The sequence below is a fragment of the Dendrobates tinctorius genome, unplaced genomic scaffold, assembly GCF_039654945.1.
Source record: "Dendrobates tinctorius isolate UK_male_01 unplaced genomic scaffold, ASM3965494v1 ptg000057l, whole genome shotgun sequence".
In the NCBI taxonomy this organism is placed as follows: Eukaryota; Metazoa; Chordata; class Amphibia; order Anura; family Dendrobatidae; genus Dendrobates; species Dendrobates tinctorius.
Window position 1 is genome coordinate 23,909,331 of NW_027361725.1, and position 19,352 is coordinate 23,928,682.

Below are 19,352 nucleotides of genomic sequence, written 5' to 3' on the forward strand. Positions count from 1 at the left end.
CCGGGACGCTCATTGAGGGACACAGCACCCACCCTGTTAGCCAAGTTGTCGTGGCTCTTGCTTATTTAATTAATATATTTTTTGTTGAGATTAGGGTGGGCCTTTTCCAGACAGATTGTATTCTGCATTAAGGCTGATTTGTTTTGTGTTCTCCTACTGCTGTTGCACTAAACTGAGTTCCGCCCGCAATCGGGGCGAGGGTATATGTGGTGGAGGAGGAGCTAACCTTTTTTTGTTCACTTAGTGTCAGCCTCCAGGCTGCAGTAGCATACACCCACAGTACCTGTGTCCCCCAATGAGTGTCTCGGAGAAAAGGATTTTACGGTGAGTACTCATAAAAATCCATGTTTTTTTTCTTTCATTTTTTAATATCTATATTTTCAAATATTTTCAATGGGGAAAAGGGAGGCTTACTTTAACTTTTAGATTTTTTTTTTTTTTTTAAATTTTTCTTTTTTTTTTTAACTTTTCACTGTTATTGTTAGACCCCTTAGGGAACTTGAAAATGCTACCGTCCCATCACTTTTGCGATATACAGCGATGCTGTGGCATCGCTGTACATAGCAGAGCACATAGTTTCCTTCCAAGCCCGGCCACAAGCGGTGTTTCAAAGGATCTCCGTAATGACAGACCCAAGAGGTCATCAGATGACCTCTGGCTGTCATAATAACCCATCGTTAACTCGCGATCATGTCACGAGCACGTCAAGAGCAGAGAGAATGACGTGCTCGCATATCGGCGCGTGTTAAAATCTGCTGTCAGAGATTGACAGCGTCATTTAATAGGTTATCAATCGCTCCACCCGCAATTGTTAGCGGCAGGCCCTGGCTGTATTACCCAGCCATTACGTGCAGGTATAGGACCGGCTTGCTGCGTGAGCCTGCTCCATACACCCGCTTCCGACTTGCGCCATTCATGTACAGTGGATGTTGTGAAGGGGTTAAGCTCTGGTATCCTTATATTTTTTTTACCGGTTATTAATATTAGACTTTACATGTCATTAACTGTACATCTCCAAAGATTATTTGTTCGCATCTATAAATCTATTCCTTGTCCAGTTTTAGAGGGTTTCTTTTTATTTTTCTGTTTATATTATACCTGTTGTTTTTTAGACTAGACAATCAATGGGTGAATGGAAAGACATACCAGTTCTCTTAGCATTTTCATCAAGGTTCTGTTCCCTCAGGTTATCGTTGTTGGGCTCAGAAATGTCAGATTCATTATAAGTTATTGGCTGGATCCAACATAAAAAGTCCAGACCCTAAAAGCCTAATGGAGTAGCTAAACAGAAATAATGAAAAGGTTCAAGAATTAAAATGTTATCCAACACTATACAAGAGGAGCCGAACCAAACATCAGATTGTAGTCAACTGAAGGTTGGAACGGCCCCATTGTTTGCATCCAGCATATCCTGTATCTAAGTGGAATGTCTGAGTGATGTATTTTAATAATCTTGGTGCATTCTTCTGTTTTAGCCTAACAAGCCTCCTTTGTGCAATAGGAATGGCTATTTTTTGTTAGTCACACTTTAAAGGAAATCATTTTGGCCTATTCTATGAAAAGAAAGTCTTTCTATCTCTCACACATGGATTCTGTTTTGTTTGGAGAAAAAACATAAATGGAAGGCTTTTTTGGTACTGAATGAGGAATGTATTGGACTAAGTTGATGCACAGTAGTGTGCAAAAGTTTTAGGCAGGTGTTGAAAAAATGCTGCAAATTAAGAATGTTTTCAAAAATAGGAGAAGGGCTAAGTCAAATCAATATTTTGTGTGAATGCCCTTAGTCTTCAAAACAAAATCACTTCTTATATGTACACTTGTACTTTCATGCAGTTTTTGAAGGAACTTGACAGGTTGTCCAAACATCTTGGAGAACTAACCACAGATCTTCTGTAGATGTCGCTTGTGCAAAACCTTCTCTCTCTCTTCATGTAATCTCACACAGACTGGATGATGCTGAGATTAGGTCTCGGTGGAGGCCATATCTTCATTTCCAGAACTCCTTGGTCTTTTTTATATTTACGCTGAAAATAATTCTGAGAGGGGTTGTCCACTACTCCGATAACCCCCTCTCAAATTGCAATGTTTCCCTCAAGTGAAATAATAACACACACACTTCCGGTGTCAGCACTTGCACTCCCGGGGCTCACATGACATTAAGTCACGCAATCCCTGCGGCCATGTCACTGTCCCCTCCTCCAGACATAACTGACATCTGGAGGAAGTTGGAGCTCTCTCACTTCCTCTGGTTGTTTGATTTTTCCAGAGGAGCAAGGCCCCTCCAAAACTTTTTAGAAAGTCTTCCCAGAAAAGTAGAGTCTGTAATTGCTGCAAACGGGGAATCGACTGCAGATTAATGCCTTTGGTCTAATGTGTAGGCGTCCCAAGACTTTGGTAAAAGTGTGCATTGAACCTGCTGGTTGTGCAATTTCAGTACTCAATTCAGACTTATTGGATCAAGGGAAGCAGAAATATGTTCTATGCTGCCTGTTAAAATAGAAATCCTCAATTTATTTTCCCTTGCTACAGATTATTGCCATTGCAGGACTAATGAGTGCAACAAAGTGTGCCTGATGAGCTCTCTCCTCCCTCCATATCACTTCTGCTTACACTGTACTCTTCTTAGCTTCCAACAATAGCAGGTAAATAGGTAAATGTTTATAATAATGTATATAATTCATGTTTTTCCCTCTCACAGATTGATCTCGATCAGTATAAGAAAGCCTTAGAGGATGCTGGTTGTAGCTTGGCCCCACTAAGCTACATCAAACAATGGAAGTAAGGAAATTTGTGCATTTTATCTTCTATTCCTCATATAACAGATGTTGGCAAAGCAAAGACCCCTCTCTGCATTTATTTATCTAGGGCTTTTGCCAAGATGGCTGCAGCACCGGCAAACTATGGGATTGGTGCTGCTAAATCAAAAGGGTAAGTATTAGTTTAAAGTTTCTACTACTTAAAAGGTATTTTTTTTGGCAAAAATTAAACCCCTTGCTAAATACTTTAGAAATTCTTGCTTTATTGGTGTTGTGTAGAGTACACTGAGATTTACAGTGTTCTTGTAACAATTTATCTTGTAATTAAGGATGAGCGAATGTGCTGGGATAAGGTATTATTCATGCTCGGGTGCTCAAATAACAAGTTTGAGTCCCTTTTCCTGCATGTTTCGCGGCTATTTGACAGCCATAGCACATACAGGGATTGCATAACAAACAGGAAATCCATGCATGTGTTGCTGTCGAACAGCCGCAGGAAGTCAAATATATTATTCGAGCATGCCAAAGTCACTCTATTAGCACCCGAGCATGCTCAGATAAGGCTAGTTTCACACTAGCGCTTTTGAGCGCGACGGCCTGCGCACGGCCGTCGCTAAGCCCCGCCCCCTGCCGTGCCTCCACCGGTAGCTCCGCCTACCGGCTGCATGCGTCCTGCGTCCCTTATCTTTATCACTGGGGGCGCAGGCCATGCGCAGTATGCGTTTGGCGGCGCATGCGCCTTTTTGACGGTGCGCCGACCTGCGCCAAACGCAACCTGCTGCAGTTTGGTTGCGCTCGGCGCACCGTCAAAAAGGCGCAAGCGCCGCCAAACGCATACTGCGCATGGCCTGCGCCCCCAGTGATAAAGATAGGGGATGCAGGACGCATGCAGCGTCATGCGCCGGTAGGCGGAGCTACCGGCGGAGGCGCGGCTGGGGGCGGGGCTTAGCGGCGGCCGTGCGCAGGCCATCGCTGCGCTCAAAAGCGCTAGTGTGAAACTAGCCTAACACCTTATCCCCGCTTGTTCGCTCATGTTTAATTGTAATGTTTCACCCTTGACCTGTTGTACATTAGACCTCGACCCTCCTAATAGTCTTGTACCATTGCACACTTACATAATAACTCTCACAAGCTAAGTCCTAGTTTCTACCCAATTCTGAGACATCGTCTCAGCCAAACGAGCATACCAAGAAATCCAGTAGTTGTAAAGTCCAGTCCAACACACAGTCGAGATGATCAATCATAGTTCTCCTAACTTCATCATGTAATGATATTGTACAAATAGTCAATAAAAAATCCAATGTATTTTGAACGATTTTTAATGATGGCAGAACTTTCACCGACCGGGCTGGGATTTTACAAGTAGTGAACAGAGAGTTTCTTCTGCCACAGAGAGACTTTTGTTCTCCAACTTGCCCTCCACATAATAGTGTAAAGGCCCCGTTACACATAACGATGTCCCAGCGATCCCACCAAAGATCCGACTTGGATGGGATCGCTGGGACATCGTTAGGCTGATCGCTGGTGATCTGTCACATAGACAGCCCCTCCAGCGATCAGGGCCAGCGAGCAAGCTGGTGTCTAAGGTAAACAGCGGGTTTCTAAGAGCCGCGCGGCTCTTGGATACCCGCTGTCTACCCTGGAAACCAGCGTGCACGCTGTTATCTAAGGTAAACAGCGGGTTTCTAAGAGCCACGCGGCTCTTAGAAACCCACTGTTTACCTTAGATACCTGCTTGCAGCGTCTCTGATCGTTTGTCTCCCGCTGCCACACGCAGCGATGCTTGTTGGCCAGCGGGAGACCAACGATCAAAAAATGGCCCAGGACGATCCTGCACGATCAGCGATACCTGGCAGGGGGCCGGTCGCTGATGTGTGTCACACACAGCGATGTCGCTGGCGAGATCGCTGTAACATCACAAAATCAGCGATCTCGCTGTGTGTGACGGGGCCTTAAGACACCACATAGACCACTGAAGCGCTGGAAGCTACACGCGGTTTGTTTAGGTACAATGACCCCCTTCTTTGCAGTTGGATCAGTGAGTAGTAGCTGGCACCATCTTGTACCATTCCTTTTTCTGCTTCCAGGCTCCTCTCCAGAGTCATGAATACGGGGTCACAATTTGTCATGGAGGGGGTGAAAAACTTGGTTCTAAAGCAGCAGGTAAACAGCCTAACGAACCAGATTTATTTTGTGAAGTGTAAAATCAGCCGGGCTGGCAATCCCACCTGCTAGTGATAGCTGATGTGGGTGTAATCGAGCTGCCTATAAAAAGAGAAGTACGATGAGTGAGTGCAGAAGGTCAGCCCAGGAGTCATTATACTGTGAGGACCCAAACCACACAGCACTCCAGTCTTGAAGAAGTCTTCATGTAGGTCAATGCTAATCAGTTGGAAGGAGAGGTATCGGTGCACGCGTCTGTGCTGTAGAGCTGAACATTTCCATGTTCCCGTCATAGATTAATCACGCTACATTCCCATCCTGCCCATTTCCCCCATCCTGTTTGCTTTGGCTGTGCAAAACAAGAAGCTTTGTGAATGTGTTTAGACATTTGATACAAACACTGGGCACAGGACTTTCTGTCACATCTCCCACTGAGCCCATAGTAAATGTGTCTACTCTTAGAATGGCAGCTGGAAGATGTCAGTTGTAGCCAGAGGTCTCTGTGACCAGGAAAGTCCAGTTAGCAGTTGTTAGTCCATTAAGCAGCTTCTGCCTAATTATCATATAGCTCTAACATCATAAACCAATGGTATGTCCCCTTATTCTGCACATTAAGAAGTACGTCTTGTCTACTCTTCTCTTTATAGAACTTGCCAGTCACTCGAGTCCTTGATAGTCTAATGGAAATGAAGTCCAATCCGGTAAGAATTAGTTGTTTTCGTGCGGGGGGATACACACTCCTGTAGGCCACACCGTGGCAGTCACCTTTTGTGCTGCTCTGCAGGTGATTTCTTTCATGTCAGGAGTTGTTTTTAATGTAATGATTGACCTCTTGGGATATAAGTTGCAGATTTTCCTTCTGTAAAGTACCATAATAAATATATTTTATCCAGGATCGCTCTGTTCCTACCAGTTGTTTTTATTTTCCTCTTTTATAAGTTTGTTTTTTTTGTTATTGGCAGTTTTATTTTATTTGCTCTCAGCGCAAGTAAAAATAGAGAGGAGGGGAAAAAAAAAACGGTGCATGTGTTCTGGAAAGAACGATGGCCCCAGCCGGTTGACTTGCCAGCACTCGTAAACTGATTGCTCTGGAGGCCATGTGTTTGTATGCAAAGTTTCATCTCCATGTAAATGCCCGGTCCATTTCCAGTCACAGCTTTGACAGTTTTCTGTGCAGAGCTCATGGTGCTCTGGATCATTATGCTCCAGATCCCTCCACTAACTGTTAAACCCAAAAAATGAAGAGTTTTGATGCGGAACTGAGCTAACATTTTACAGGTGAAACCCTGAAATAACATTACATAGTTTCCAATTTCTTGATTTATTATCTTAACACTTTTATAGTTGATGATTTCATTCTTGTGGGTCTTTCGCGTGTGGAAAATGTGTTTTGGCATTCTTGAACGGTGAAAAATGTTAATGAATCCTTAGTCCAACCTTTTTAATTTTGGATAAGAATTGTATTTCTTAACTTTACTTGAACTTAAAGTATATTATAGTCTTATTACACATGAGCATTGGTGTAAAATATTACAAGCTGACAGGTTGTCTAATTTACCAAACGCCTTGTTTTTGTGTCTTGGTTTTTATGCAGGGTACTTGCACATTAATAAAGGAATGTCAGCTGTCCATAAATATCTCTTGGTCTTAACATATCAGTCACATGTGTGACAGCTCTATATGTGGGTGGTCCGATACATAAGAATACCTGTAGATAACCATCTTTAAGCCCTAACCACTTTTGTAATTTGCTTTATTTTAAAATTCTTTACCATTCCCCCTATACAGCTAATCCATGTATCTATGTTTTACTTTACTTCCTGCAACGTTTCATTTGAGGGGAATCTCAAATGGGACGTCACTGGAGGATAGCCCTGCAGTCACTTCCCTACAGCTTTTATAACCCCCCCACCTTTGAACCTCGAAGCAGAACTTCATCAGGGAGCGGCAGTGCGGTCACTTCCCACAGTTTTTGTCACCACTGTCCTCTGATGGCACCTCAAATCAATCATGGTGGCGGAGGCAAGGAGAAGTGACCGCAGCTTTTTTCACCATCACGCTATAATTTCAGTCCATACTGCCACATTAGTCTCACAGCCATCTCATTCACTGAAACGATTAGTCATCGGGGAGCGGTACTGCCATCACTTACCCTGCTTCTATCCCCGCCACCTGATGACGTTTCATTTCAGCAGCATTGACAGGAGTGTGACAGCAGTAAAATAAGCTGCACTCACCCCTCTCTGCCTCCATCACCACGATTGATTTGGGATGACAACAGGGAAGATGTCCTGTTTCAGGGGAAGCTGCCAAGAAGTGACTGTAGGGCCATCCTCCTGTGATGTTCCACTTGAGACTCACAAGTCACAGGAAGTAAAGTAACAAAACAGATATAGGGATTACCAAGTAGGGAATTTTATAAGGAAGCAAATTGCAAACGTAATTGGAGCGTAAAGATCTGTTTCTAAACATCATTATAGGTATTGAACAACCCCTTTTAATATGTCCATCTGCATGAAGATTGCATTTTTTATACAATACCAGCATATTCACCAGCACAACATTATCCTCATTATTCATTATCTTTTTTTATGTAGTCTTCCTATCTCTTACAGATTGATAGGTAATAGTGATTCATAGGACAAAGATGAATAATTCCACAATTTCAGTCAGTTTTATATTTAGTTGTGTTGTATTTCTTTGTTTTGTTTTTTTGTTTGCACTAAATTGTCGTAATGGGATTTCCTCCTGCAGGAAACTGATGATTACAGATACTTTGACCCCAAGATGCTACGTGGAAATGACAGGTGATGAGTATATACACACCTTTTGCCATCTGCTTGTAACAAGTGATGAGCGAACGTGCTGGGATAAGGTGTTATCCGATCATGCTTGGGGGCTAATCGAGTGACTTCGGCGTCCTTGAATACTATGTTTGCGTCCCCACGGCTGTTCGACAGCCGCAGCCTTGCAGGGATTGCCTAACAAAACAGACGATTCCTGCATGTGTTGTGGCTGCCAAACAGCCGTGGGGACTCAAACATTTTTTGAGCACGCCAAAGACACTCGGTTAGCACCTGAGCGTGCTCAGATAACAACTTATCGGAGCACGTTCGCTCATCATTACTTGTAACCTGAACAATTGATTTTTTTTTTTTAATCTTTTGAAAATTAAATAATTTTGAAATGAAATAATCTTTGATATAATTGTGTTTTCTTAGAAATAAAATTTGCCTTAACTTGACCAAAAAAATCTGTTTTTTTTTTCTGTTAAAATAGTTCTATACCAAGGAACAAAAACCCCTTTCAGGAGGTAAGTATAATGACATCAGGGTCACGTGTAAATCTAAAAAGTAGATTATTACCAATCTCCACTCTATGTTTTTGCATCTTTGCATTTTGTCAAATTAAATAAGATGTTTGTTTTCCTTTTTAGTTTGGTGGCAAGTGCTATTTATTGTTACATTTCCTAGCTGAACTTATACTTACACCCCATAAAAGTATATTCATGTGTCGGGGAGATAAAAATGTATCTGGTAACCTTTCAGCTTTCTGCAGCCGTGTGCCAGGACGAAGCTATGAGAATTATCCTCTACCATAAAACAGGCAGAAGCCGCCCAATATTTAGAGAACATTCGCAGCCCATGAAATATGAGATTATTTTTTTCTGATTTATTAGTGGTGTTTATGGAACACAGCGTCTCCTTCTGAATTTCACCCTGCGCAGTGCCATAAGCGTCGAGGCGAGCTGCTGGCACTGCTCCTCATGCAGTTTCCCATACAGGCGCTTTTTGTGATCAGAGAAGATCCCTGTGGTCCTAGCGTTAGGCCGTCACACTTTTTCTGTACCTGAGCCCATGCGTAGCTTTTTAGATTGCAGTTGGTGTACAATGCACACTCATCATCAGTAATGCCACCAAGGCTCCTGTGGCATTCAAGAGGCCCAAATGCGACATGTTACTGGATCATTTCTACCATACAACAATGTCCTAAATCTGTGTCTATTCTAATTTGTGCTACATCAGTGTCATTAGAGTTGTAGCATTTGGTGAAGGTAATGTAAAAGAATGTATTGTGTTTTGTGCAGGCCATTGTATTTGTGGTAGGAGGAGGGAACTACATTGAGTATCAGAACCTAGTGGACTACATAAAGGTAACTTGAGATCCTCTGTTTTTTGTTTTTCTTTTGTCATGCTTTTAAAGGGGTATTCTCATCTCCAAGATCCTATTCCAATATGTAGTAATAATAATATTAGCAAATACCTCGAATTAGAAATGTAGTATAGTTCTTCTAATTCACTATGTCGCTTTCCCCATGTGCAGGGCATTGTAGTCGCTTAGCCGCTTGTATTCGCTTAGGTATCCATGGTTACGACCACTAATAACTTACTGTCACTATATGAGTGGTCGTAACTATGGATATCTAAGCTACTGCAATGCCCTGCACATGGAATAAGCAAAATAGCGAAGAAGAACTATGCTACATTTCTAATTGGAGGTATTTTCTAATATTATTATTACACCTACTACATATTGGGATAGGATCTTGGAGTTGGGAATACCTCTTTAACTTTGTGGTCATTGGTCTGTTAGGGTTCTTTTACACTTCCCGTGTTTTTGGGGGCCGTATTGCCATAATTTTCACGGTCTGCCGCCAAAACGGGCCGCAAAAATCTTCTCGGATCGTCGTTTTTCTGTGGTTTTGAAAAGTTGGGAAAAATACGGCGTTCCACAAAAACAAGCTTCCGTTGATTTCAATGGGGGCCGTGTCCGTAAGCCGTGAAAAATATCGAGCAATCTCAATATTTTTTCACGGCCGTAAATACGGCATACAGCGCTCCAACAAATTTTTGTGTGCTGTTTTTGCGGCGCCATAGAAATCTATTGGGGCCTCAAAAACCTCCCGCAAAAACTCGGCAAGTGTAAAAGAAGCCTTAATTGTAGATATGGATTTCTTCTTCTTTTCCTCAGTTTTCTCACATTTTGTTTATTCACAATACTCTTCATGCTTTTTTCTGTATATTATTTTATATATTTACAATCCCTTGTTTGACTGCTACCTCTTTATCATTTCCCGGTTTTGCTTTTGCATTTTCGCTATCCATTCCCATTCTTTTTTTTCCTTCATTGTAACCTTTTCTTGGACTGCTCCTTCTCAAGCGGATACTTCGGCTAATTGACATGCAGACACTCTTTCACATAAAAATAGATTACATGGCCTGCATCTGGCTCTGATTTTGCTTTGTTCTTAGATCTTCCTGCCGGTTGCTAATGTCGGTCTTTCCTTTGTTGACTGCTGCATAGAATTTATTTACACAGTCAGCTCTACAGAACACTTCACAGGACAATTCTTTTGCTAATTCTAATATATTCATTTTCCATTTAATTCTTTGACTGAGAGTGGATTGAAAAATTGGGACACCTAAACAATACACCTCTTAGTTCTAGGCCTAGGGCAACTCTTGAAAAACACCCACATAGTGTTAACATTGACCTTCCTCGCAAGACTAGTAACGTTTTTCTGGCATTTGCTAAACTCAGGTTCATATTTCAGATGCCACATAGAGATTCATTACTGCAGTGATCGTGTTTCCTCTGCTCAACAGTCCAGTGACAGCTACTTTATACTACTCACTTGGCATTGTGCTTTGTCATATTGGGCATTGTGCTTGGTGATGTAAGGCTTGCATTAGGCTGCTCGGCTATTGAAACCCATGCCATGTTTTTGTGCTGATGTTAATGCTGGAGGTGGTTTGGACTCTCCAGATATTGAGTTAGCAGAGGGTTCATGACTTTTATGCACTATGCTCCTCAATGTCCATTGACCCTTTTCTGTAATTTTGACGGGGTCCCCCTTTAAGAACCAAAATTAACTGAGCCCCAAATGATTCCACTTTTCAGTAATATTACTCACAGTTCTTGGAATATTTAATAGAGAAGAGATTTATGAACTGACTTGTTACTTCGGGGTGGCATCCTATTACAGGACCACGCTTGTATCAGAGAACTCTTTACTAAATGTTGTGAAAAAATGGCTCGTTGTAAAGCCAGACGGCACAGAGACGGGATGGAATTTATACATCTGTGTCCATGGGACTGAATGGGAAACCTCAATTCAGTGTGAGCCCTAGTAGGTCCCCATACTTTTGGACATTTAAGACTTCTGGTGTTTCCTTCTTCCATATTTCAGCCTTTGCATTTCATGTGTTTGTTGAACTTTCTTCTTTCCTGGTTTCTCTTCCCAGACCAAACAAGCAAAGCACATTCTCTATGGCTGCACCGAGCTCTTCAACGCTGCACAGTTTGTCAAGCAGGTAATCTAACAAATGCCCCCCGGTCCTGAGACAGGTTCCCAAGCCTTCACAAGTATGCCCTGTAGATTAACCTCATTATGGTTTACATCAGAAATTATCTGCACCTTTTTCGTTATGCTAATTCTCTTATATAGAAAGACTGGAGACCAATGCAATGGGATTTTGAAGCATTAGAGAGTCTAAGAGCTGACACCATCTTGCTAGCCGTGGTTATTAAAGGTCTCTTGGGTTTTAGTAAGGGCCTGTTCACATCAGGTTTTTTTTTTTGTTTACGTCTAATATGTACACCAAATAAAGCTCCTGCCATACTCCATTGTCCAAAAGTGTCTTTTTGGCCTTAACTTGGACATTCTACCTCAAAATAAGGAATACCAGACTATGCTGTACCAACCATGGAGTCCTACAAAACATGTACATTAAAATATAACTTTATTCAGTCTAACAAAAAAAATAAATAAATCTGGAGGACTGAAATACTGACGGGGACACCTATATTGCGGGCTTATATAGGGTGCTATATAGGGTGCCATCCTCCGCAACCAGGTAGGATCATCTGTAGTGTTTGTCTCCTAAGGACAGTAAATAGTAAGTTGAAGGGTCCAAGGTCCCAGGTAGTATCCTTCAAAAAAGTTTTTTATTGCCACGACTGTACACATAAAAAAACGGACATGCAGCGTTTCGATCACACAGGGCCTTTTTAAAGCCAGAAACCATGTGTACAAGGTCGCATGTCCGTTTTTTTTATGTGTACATTGGTGTGCCAATTAAACTTTCCCTTTCGTCTCATTGTGGGACACAGAAACCGTGGGTGTGTGCTGCTGCCTCTAGGAGGTTGACACTATGCCATGAAAAAAATGTTCACTCCGCCTCCGCAGTATACACCCCTCCGACAGGCTGTAGGACAATCAGTTTTGCTTAGTGTCAGATAGGAGGTGGACAGGGGTCTCTTACAGACCCATGCCTACCTCAATGTGCGTCGTTCCTTTTCAGGTAACCATGGAGGGATACAGAGTAGAGCGGCTACATCTGTATTCCCACACCGGGATTATGAGTACGTGTACTGCCACCCTGTATCCTCATAAATCCCATGGGCAGGACCCTAGCCCCTAACACGGACTTGTGTTCAGGTGATCGCATCTGGTCCAGACCTTCGTCTCTCATCACTCGCCCTCCAGAGCCGGATGATCGAGTGAGACGCCCTGCAGAAAAGATTTGGGACAGCAATCTTTTCGTCAGGTAACTGCTCCCTGTCACGGGGAGAGCTGAAGGTAAGAGGCTGCAGCATTTTTCATGGAAAGAAGAAAAAAGAAAGAGAAGCTCTTTTTCTTGCATTTATGGAGGGATCACTGTTACCCTGTGCTCCGTGGCTATAACTTATCTTAAAAGCCAGTACCTGCTTCCAAGCATTGCAGGAATGCAGATTGCAGCGCAGCCTCTAATCCTCCCGCGGCGGCATTATGCTCCTGGGCTCCAGCGGTCATTCAGCACGTGCGCGTCTGATGTCAGATCCCGGCTTCCGGGGTAGGCCCAGCCCTCCGGGGTCCTCTTCCAGGACCGGCGCCATCTTGGTGCTCCAGGAAGTCCAGGGCTAGGCCCCGCCCACCGTTTCCGGGCGGGGCTAGAGGGCGGTTCACCTCTCTCTCTCCCCTCTGCCTTCGGGCAGCAGCTGCGGTGGGGACACAGACTGTGGGATGAGAGTACTGCACTACAGTGTTGCTCCCTCACCCCGCTCTTTACCCCCGATGGTCGGCAACCATCGTTAAATATTTTGTATGTACCTCAGGAAATAAGCTTCCTTCGGGTCAGTCCTCCCCACGCTGCTCAGAACGCAGCAGACCCACTGTATTACCTATGCTAAAAAGCAGGTGCAGCCCCCCCACCTTTCCTGCCAGGGAGCTGTATGAGGCCGTCTTGCCTGCCGCCCAGGGGCCAGCCGTTGCCGCCCGTTGCCGCGGGAGACAGGAGTGTCCGGGATGGGCCTCTGCCTTATCTAAATCTGTGGCCAACCTTACCATGGTATCACAGTACCTGGTAACGGTGCTTGACAGATTGCCACCTCAGACTCCAGTGGACACAGGAGCATCAAAAGAGTCCTTTTTCTGGACCTTCTAGAGGCCGTAAAAGGTTGAGACAGGACCACCAACCCAGGTCCCCTTCTTACTCCATCTCACCGCCAGAGCTTCTCTGGCTGTCTGCCTCCTCCCGGTCCTCCCCAGAATCGTGTGAAGTATTTTTAGAGACACGCTCGGAGGAGGGTTCTGAATACGGGCCAGAGCAGCCTAGTACGTCAAGGACCTCATTGCTACAGTCAATGGGACCTTAACATTAAGGATGCCACATCGTAGCCTTCGGATCAGGCTCTCATTTAAGCGGCATAGGTCCCTCTCCAGGGTCTTCGCCACCCACAGGAATTTTTAGGAGGTGTTGTTCAAGGAAAGGGAAAAACCGACTAGGCGGTTTCAGAGAAGAGGCCAATTTGGGATCTCATATCCAGATCTCGCTACCAATTGGACCTCTTCCCCTTCGGTGGATCCATCAATGTCCAGACTCTCTACCAAAACAGTCACTCCACTCACCAGTGGGGTACCCCTGGAGGATACCAATGATAGGAGGGTAGAATCCCTGGCGAGATCCACCTCTAAGGCAGAAGTCGCTATATTGTGTCCGGCCTTCGCCTCAGCTTGGGTAGCAAAGTCTGTGTCAAGATGGGTCAAACAGCTTAGACAGGGCATATTAGCCGGGGCCCCGCCAGCAGAACTAGCGGAGTTCACAGACCGAATCTCTCTGGTCGGGAAGTATATGGGATCAGCAGCTTTGGACGCCGCATCCTGCGCAGCCAAGTATCCAGCAACAGGGTAGCCATCCGGTGAACGGTCTGGCTAAAGGCCTGGCAGGCTGATTTGTCCCCAAAATGATCCCTAACCAATCTGCTTTTTTCATGATTCCTCGACTTTTTTGGTCCAATGTTAGATCAAATCATTAAAGATGCAGCTGGGGGCATAAGCTTCCTTCTCCCTCAGGCCAGGTCTCCTCGATAGATTTTCAAACGAAAGGCCCAATCCTTTCGTCCCTTTTGTTGTGCCCGAGCGGTAGACGCCTATGCTTAGGCCCCACAGAGGTCGCAGTCGCCTAGGGACAGGAAGGAGGTGTCCTTTCGGGCCTCTCTTTATGGCGCCCTCGCAGTTCCCACAGCAGAGCTACCAGGTCGGGGCCAGGCAGATCCTCTTCAGCCTGATGCCTGCAGGGATTACAGCTCCCTTCCCAGTCCCTCTCCCCACACTAGGCGGCCACCTTCTCTTCTGCAGAGATGTCTGGCGGCGTTCAGTAATGGATACCTGGGTAAGGGAGGTGGTATCCACATGATGCAATATGGACTTCAGCGCGCTTCCGCGAGGCCTTTTTTTTTCTTTATCAACCACCAAGAGACGCTGCCATGGCCTCAGGTTTTTTTGCTGCAATCCTCAGCGCAGGAGTAATCATCCCTGTTCCCGAGCAAGAGCGTTTTACAAGCCTTTACTCAAACCGGTTTGTAATACCAAAAAAAAAGAGATGGCTCGGTTTGTCCCATACTAGACCTCAAGAAGTCAAACAAATGGGTCCGCCTATGCCACTTCAGGATGGAGTCGATCCGGCCGGTGATTGCCTCTATGGAGAATCAGGAATTCCTATGCATAGATATTCAGGACGCCTACCTGCACGGCCCCATTTTTCAGGGACATCAAGGAATTTTGCGCTGCGCTGACCAGCAGCAGCATTCCCAGTTGATGGCCCTACCATTTGGGCTGGCAACAGCCCCAGAATTTTTACGAAGATTATGGCAGCAATGGTAGCCATATTAGGGGTCAGAAATATAGTATTAGTCCCATATCTCGACGATATTCTCGTCAAAGCACCCTCCTATCAGGCTCAGGAAAACCTATCTGCGGTTCTAGTCACGCTGTCCCGGTTTGGTTGGCTCTTTAACAGGGAACGAATCCCACTTTACGCCAACACGCCTAGCGTTCTTAGGGATGCTAATCGACACTCGCCGCTCGAGGGCCTCTCTCCCTGAAAGGAAGTGGATTACTCTCCAGCAGGAAATTTGCTCTCAGCTAGAATCACGACTCCTATCCTTTCGCGCTGCCATGAGAGTCCTGCGGAGGATGGTGGCAGACTCAGAGGCAATACCCTTTGCCCTGTCCCATTCCAGGATACTTCAGAGGGACACCCTCCTTCAGTGAAACAGGTCTGTCTCTTCACTGGATCGCCCTTACTCACTCCCAGTCAGGCCAGACAGTCCCTCAAGGGTGACTGACCTCCCCCCTTGTTTATCTGGGACGGTCCTTTTTTTCCCCCTGTCCACTGGCAGGTGATAACTATGGATGCCAGCCTCCTGGGCTGAAGTGCAGTATTCCGTCACCTGGCGGTCCAGGGGCGATGGTCGAGACAAATATCCTCACTGTCGATCGACATTCTAGAACCAACCGGGGTCTTTCCAGCACTCCTACATTGGGAAGGATGCCTCAATGATCAGCCAGTCCGGATTCAGACGGTCAATGCCACAGAAATGGCATGCATCAATCACCAGGGGGGAACCATGAGTCCCCGGGCATCAGCAGAGGCATCAAGAACCTTCAGCCGGGCGGAAGCCACCATTCTGGCAATATCAGCAGTTTACATTCCCGGCAAAGACAACATGGCCGCCGACTTCCTCAGTCGGGAAGTACTCACAACAGGAGAATAATCCTTACATCAGTACATGCGCCATCAAATCTGCCGACTATGGGGGACTCCGGATATGGACCTTCTGGCATCTCGACAGAACAGAAGGGTCCAATAGTTTGTCTTCAGGTGCCGCGATCCTCTGGCAATAGGGGTCGACGTGCTGGTTATTCCCTGGTCACAGTTCAGACTCCCTTACCTGGTCCCTCTCCTACCCAGGTTACTAAAGGAGATCAGGAGATAAAGGGGCGCCGGTCATATTGGTCACCCTATACAGGCCCAGGAGGGCCTGCTTCGCATAAATTATCAATCTTCTCGTAAGCACCCCCTGGAGACTCCCCGACAGGCCAGATCTCCTGGCTGAGGGGCCGTTTTACCACCCGAATTCTTGGTTGCTCAATTTGACGGCTTGGCCATCTAAACCACAATACTGAGAGCAACGGGGTTGTTTCGGACCGAAACATTAATACAATGATCCAGGCTAGGAAGCCATCTTCAGGGTCTATTATCGAGCCTGGAAGGCTTATTTTTGGCTGGTGTGAGTCTAATCACATCACACCTATACCCTGTTCCCTACCATCTGTCTTAGCCTTCCTCCAGGCAGGATTAGATGCCGGTCTTGCCCTAAGTTCCCTGAAAGGCCAAGTATCTCCTTTCTCTATTTCTTTCCAACGGAATTTGGCCTCTCACCTGCAGGTTAAGACCTTTCTTCAAAGGGTGGCATACAGCTCCTCCTTACAGATCCCCAGTGGCTCTATGGGATCTTGACCTGGTCTTGGAAGCCTTGACAAATTCACCCTTGGAGCCCCTCCGGGAAGCTCCCATATCCCTTGTGTCCTGGAAGGTGGTATTTCTCATAGCCATCACCTCTATCGGGGTTTCAGAGTTGGCGTCCCTGTCCGGTCGCCCTCCATTTTTGATTATGCACCAAAAGAAGGTTGTTTTGCGGCCTCCTTCCTTCCTCCCCAAGGTGGTATCGACCTTCCACCTGAACGAGGATATAATCATACCGTCATTTTGCCCCAACTCTTCCTCTGGAGCGTTCTTTCAATAAGCTGGACCTGGTCAGGTCGATAAGGGTCTACCTGGCTAGGACTGCTCCTTTCAGGGAAACAAACTCACTCTTTGTCATTCCTAATGGGGTGACAAGAGGCCTGCCGGCCTCTAAGGCCCGCTGGATCAGAATGGCAATTCTGGAAGCCTACCGGGTGAAGAACAGGGTGTTCCCTGCTGGGATCAAGGCTCACTCAACCAGGGCGGTGGGGGTCTCCTGGGTGGCACACCATTGGGCATCAGCCATGCAATTGTTCAAGGCATCCACCTGGTCGTCCGTTCATACCTTTTCAAGGTTCTATAAGGTCCATACCTATACTTCAGCGGACACCAGCCTAGGCAGAAGAATTTTTCAGGCGGCAGTGGTGAGTTCTCCGACCTGAAGGATGTTTCTGTCTTCTCCCTCCCCAGGGACTGCTTTTGGACGTCCCACGGTTTCTGTGTCCCCCAATGAGACGAAAGAGAAAACAGGATTTTGGTTGCTTAGCGTAAAATCTGTTTCTCAGAGTCTTCATTGGGGGACACAGCGCCCTACCATGATTTTGTTACTTGTAATGAATATATGATTACTTACATGATATTGTCTCCTCCTACTGCTCTTTCACTAACTTATTGTCCTACAGCCTGTCGGAGGGGTGTATACTGCGGAGGCGGAGTTAACATTTTTTTCATGGCATAGTGTCAACCTCCTAGAGGCAGCAGCACACACCCACGGTTTCTGTGTCCCCCAATGAAGACTCTGAGAAACAGATTTTACGGTAAGCAACCAAATCCTGTTTTTTTGAAGGATACTACCTGGGACCTTGGATTTTTCAGTTTTTACAACCGAGTAGGGGGTTGTACCAAGTTTGCATGGGACACGTAGTGGTCCACAGGATGTACCCCTTTTTTAATGTAAATAATAAGTCGGTTCTCTCCCATCTCCCCGTCCCTTTGTCACTATCTCGTCACATTGCCTTGTTATCTTGATTTATTGTAACCACTTTGGCCAATTAGTAATGTCTATACCTTTTGCAATGTTTATTTCTCTTTATATCATTTTTAATATTTTAATAAAGTATATCTTTTATATGTATTGTGCATGTATATATATATATATACACTCACTGGCCACTTTATTAGGTACACCTGTCCAACTGTGTGTTAAGACTTAATTTCTAATCTGCCAATCACATGGCGGCAACTCAGTGCATTTAGGCATGTAGACATGGTCAAGACAATCTCCTGCAGTTCAAACCGAGCATCAGTATGGGGAAGAAAGGTGATTTGAGTGCCTTTGAACGTGGCATGATTGTTGGTGCCAGAAGGGCTGGTCTGAGAATTTCAGAAACTGCTGATCTACTGGGATTTTCACGCACAACCATCTCTAGGGTTTACAGAGAATGGTCCGAAAAAGAAAAAAAATCCAGTGAGCGGCAGTTCTGTGGCCGGAAATGCCTTGTTGATGCCAGAGGTCAGAGGAGAATGGGCAGACTGGTTCGAGCTGATAGAAAGGCAACAGTGACTCAAATTGCCACCCGTTACAACCAAGGTAGGCAGAAGAGCATCTCTGAACGCACAGTGCGTCGAACTTTGAGGCAGATGGGCTACAGCAGCAGAAGACCACACTGGGTACCACTCCTCTCAGCTAAGAACAGGAAACTGAGGCTACAATTTGCACAAGCTCCTCGAAATTGGACAGTAGAAGATTGGAAAAACGTTGCCTGGTCTGATGAGTCTCGATTTCTGCTGCGACATTCGGATGGTAGGGTCAGAATTTGGCGTAAACAACATGAAAGCATGGATCCATCCTGCCTTGTATCAACGGTTCAGGCTGGTGGTGGTGGTGTCATGGTGTGGGGAATTTTTTCTTGGCACTCTTTGGGCCCCTTGGTACCAATTGAGCATCGTTGCAACGCCACAGCCTACCCGAGTATTGTTGCTGACCATGTCCATCCCTTTATGACCACAATGTACCCAACATCTGATGGCTACTTTCAGCAGGATAATGCGCCATGTCATAAAGCTCGAATCATCTCAGATTGGTTTCTTGAACATGACAATGAGTTCACTGTACTCAAATGGCCTCCTCAGTCACCAGATCTCAATCCAATAGAGCATCTTTGGGATGTGGTGGAACGGGAGATTCGCATCAGGGATGTGCAGCCGACAAATCTGCGCCAACTGTGTGATGCCATCATGTCAATATGGTCCAACATCTCTGAGGAATGCTTCCAGCACCTTGTTGAATCTCTGCCACGAAGAATTGAGGCAGTTCTGAAGGCAAAAGGGGGTCCAACCCGTTACTAGCATGGTGTACCTAATAAAGTGGCCAGTGAGTGTATATATATATATATACTGTATATACACATACACTACCGTTCAA

At 45.4% G+C, this 19,352-nt stretch overlaps 1 protein-coding gene across 3 annotated transcripts in view; it reads left to right on the forward strand.

Moving 5' to 3' along the window:
- The window catches only part of SCFD1 (sec1 family domain containing 1), a 178,753-nt gene that overhangs the window by 155,765 nt on the left and 3,636 nt on the right, over positions 1-19,352 (forward strand). For all 3 annotated transcript variants that reach the window (XM_073577826.1, XM_073577827.1, XM_073577828.1), the window contains 8 exons: positions 2,699-2,778; positions 2,866-2,928; positions 4,844-4,919; positions 5,567-5,620; positions 7,674-7,726; positions 8,199-8,232; positions 9,007-9,072; positions 11,165-11,233. In XM_073577826.1, coding sequence (XP_073433927.1) covers positions 2,699-2,778; positions 2,866-2,928; positions 4,844-4,919; positions 5,567-5,620; positions 7,674-7,726; positions 8,199-8,232; positions 9,007-9,072; positions 11,165-11,233 — 495 coding nt within the window. The remainder of the gene's footprint in view (positions 1-2,698; positions 2,779-2,865; positions 2,929-4,843; positions 4,920-5,566; positions 5,621-7,673; positions 7,727-8,198; positions 8,233-9,006; positions 9,073-11,164; positions 11,234-19,352) is intronic.